This window comes from Arachis ipaensis, chromosome B09 (genome assembly GCF_000816755.2).
Source record: "Arachis ipaensis cultivar K30076 chromosome B09, Araip1.1, whole genome shotgun sequence".
NCBI classification, from domain to species: Eukaryota; Viridiplantae; Streptophyta; class Magnoliopsida; order Fabales; family Fabaceae; genus Arachis; species Arachis ipaensis.
The window spans coordinates 31,085,654-31,089,014 of record NC_029793.2 but is presented as its reverse complement, the minus strand read 5'-3'; the positions used below and the strand labels follow the sequence as shown (position 1 = coordinate 31,089,014).

General features: G+C 25.5%; 1 protein-coding gene across 1 annotated transcript in view; it reads right to left on the bottom strand.

Annotated features, from left to right (window-relative positions):
- Positions 1 to 3,361, bottom strand: part of LOC107616547 (homeobox protein knotted-1-like 1) — a 7,151-nt gene that overhangs the window by 1,387 nt on the left and 2,403 nt on the right. Inside the window, exon 4 of the mRNA XM_016318498.2 lies at positions 274 to 506. Coding sequence (XP_016173984.1) covers positions 274 to 506 — 233 coding nt within the window. The remainder of the gene's footprint in view (positions 1 to 273; positions 507 to 3,361) is intronic.

Genomic DNA, 3,361 nt, shown 5'->3' with positions numbered 1-3,361 from the left:
TAACCAGTACTTTTCTCAATAAACAACTTTAAATTGATATAACAAGTTGATCTACCTATAACAGAAAAGAAAAAGTCTAGGGGCCAGTAGATTTTGTGGTTTTTAGCCATCAATGATATTTTTAGTAGTGTAAGATTATATTTAATAGTATAAAATCATTCAATTTCTTTTTGATGGTTAAGTGCTGGCCTCCTAACACTCTCCTCGTACAGAAAATGTTGCATGTGAAGCATATAGGATAATAGGAATGTAAGTTAAATAAAATGAAAGTACCGTAGGATAAGGCCATCTATAGTGGGAGTTCCACCAATCCATGAGAGCAATCCTTGCATCTTTAGGAAGCTTACCCTTTTTCCTTTTCTTTAGAAACTCCTTTCTCAAGCTACTAAGGTAACCACTGTACTTACGAAGCAACATTTCCTTAAGCTCTTTATCTCCAACGCCACGTGTCCCATATCCAAATTCAATTCCTTCCACCTCTGATGAACAACTCCCTGCTGCTTCATCTGAATCATCATTTAAATCTTTAATTCTAACTCATTCAATTCTCAACCTAATACTCTATTACACACCCTTTTCTCAATTAATGGGAGGTTATAGTAATTCAAATCTTAAAACTACAAATCCTTACTGTACAAGACAACAACAAATATAATGGATGCATTATTTCTTTATAACTAACATTCCATGCACATTCGTTTTTTAAAAATTTTCCATAAATACTAAAAAATAATTATACATGTTGTTTCATATATTTCTCAAACGAAGTAATTAATCACTAAAATTATGAAACTTTTCAAAGTTTACAAATTAAATGTCATAACAAAATAATCAAACTTATTTAATACACTGTAATAATCAAACATTTTTTATGAACTCTAAATATGTATTCTTATACCGTGGCTAATTATTAGTGGCTATTTTTTTATTCATATATCTATATATAACATTATTGTTCTTTTTTCCATGCATAATTTCCAGAGAGAAAGACTAGTGCTTAATACATACACACATAAAACTATTCATTTGTCAAGAAACAAATAGTCATTATTTGGTTGTCTTGAGGTTTAATAACTCATTTAAGAGATTGTTCATAATAATTTACATTTGATACAGATAATTTTATTGACTTATTCTACAGGTTCACATGCTTTATGGATAGTTAAAAAATAACTTATTAAAATGACTTTTACAATAATAATAATTAAATATTGAACTCATTTTTATTGAAGAAGAATGTACAGGTGTAGTCAATTTTACGAAAAGTTGATAGTTAAAAATCGTTAGATAAAAATTTAGTCAAATCATTTAACAACTCTCAACTATCAACTTTATGTGAGGTTGAATGTACCTAAATTTTCACCATCATCAATTATCATTGTTCAGGACTAGAAAATTATTAAACAAATTGTTCAGGACTGGAAAATTATTAAACAATCATGAATACATGCCAAATTCTGAGTTAGATATAACTTTCATTTTCTCATGTCTTCTTGTTGCCTCTTCATTAATACATACCACTACTTCTACATGTAGAAACATCAAACATGCAAAAACTTCGATTTCAAATATAAATAAGCTAAAAAAACCATGCATGCATGCCAAAAATATTATATTTGCCCCCGTGCAACAAAAGGCCAAAATAATAATTAAAAAAAGAGTGTATCGTTTTATTATTATGTAGTACTAATTAAACATCAACTATGGAAATCATAGTAACAAAATAAATATATGACATTTGCATGTATACGAAAGTAATTTAAAATATCATCTTTGTATAAAGATGTTTTTATGAAAATAATCACTTTATATGAATATTTAAGATCAAATAAATAAGTATGCAAAAATTGGACATAGAAATAAATTCTGTATAGCTGAGAGAACTAAAATAATTAATGAAAAGGATAAATACTCAAGGATGAATTAAGCAATTGGAAATTATATTCGAGATCTAATAATGTTGAAAGCTAGTTACAAACTGAAAAATAATAAAATAAAATAAAAGGGTTCAACTTTGATATCTACGTCATAATTAATCCTTATTCTCCTTTTAAGTTAATTAGTTCAAATCTATATATGCAACTCCATCATCATTAATGAAAACAACAAAAACTTTCTCCTGATTTAATACTAGGAAAACTAATATGTATATAATATGTTCTGCCCCAATGTTGTTCATACCCTTTTCACATTTTATTTCTTTAATAACTTATCTTATTCAGAGATAAAAAGGGAATTCATATGAAAAATACTACTGTCCTTTAAAATTCAGCATTTAATAAGTCTTTTTAAGAATTTATTATTATTTAATTAATTTAAATACCTACTTTCATACATAAGTTATTTAAAAAATAAAAAAGTTACTTATTTTTTAATTTTTTTTATAAAAATTGAATAAAAAATAATATTTAAAGAATACCTAATTGCACTGTTCATACTCTCTCTCTCATGATCCAAATGCTATTTTTTTATGTGTTTTTAAATAATTAAATTAAGAAAAAAAAGTTAGTTTTAATATTTTTTAGTTAATATTTGTAAAAGTCAAGAAATTTTATTGTACATTTATATAGTTATTATTAACTAACTAAAGCCCAAAATTTAGTTAAAAATTTTAATATTACAATAACAAAAAACTTTATATATGTTATTATAAAATGGCCAAACTAGCCAATTTATACTTATTGTACTTGAACCCACTTGACTCACTAATTATGCGAGTCAAGACAAAAAATATCCGCTTATAAACAAGTCATATTTTATCAGCTCAGCTCGTTTATTTTTGTAAGGGAGCCAAATCGATTTACAAGTCACAACTTATTTTGACAGTTTTACTATCTATTACAAGAAAAAGAACTTGATCCTTATAATTTGCAGAGCAAGCAACCATGAGAAGCTCAGCAAATAATCAAGAGTCTATTTAAACTGATTAATTGGATTTAGTTGATTGATATATCCTTTTAGGATCAAATCATATACTTTAGAATTATATATTTTAATTATAGTTTCAAATCAAAGATTAAAAGTAGGATTAAATAATTTCAGTATTGTTAATTTAATTTTAGGATTATTGATACATAGAAAAATTGGCCTATATATGGACTTTTCATTGTTTGTTTAAAATACAATTCTGAGGTTTTACCAACTACGCAGAATTTTCTATCCGTGTATTTTAAGTGTGGTTTGAGTAATTCACTTTATTTGTTGCGTCTATTTGATTTAAGTTGTAAAGATAAATTTTTGACAGTCTAGTATAAAAGGAAAGTAAAGAAATTATCTTATTTAATCGAAGTTATAATAAGAATAAATTGAAGTTTAGTTTGGTAAAATTTTTAATTTTTAAAAATAGTTTATTAAAGTTATC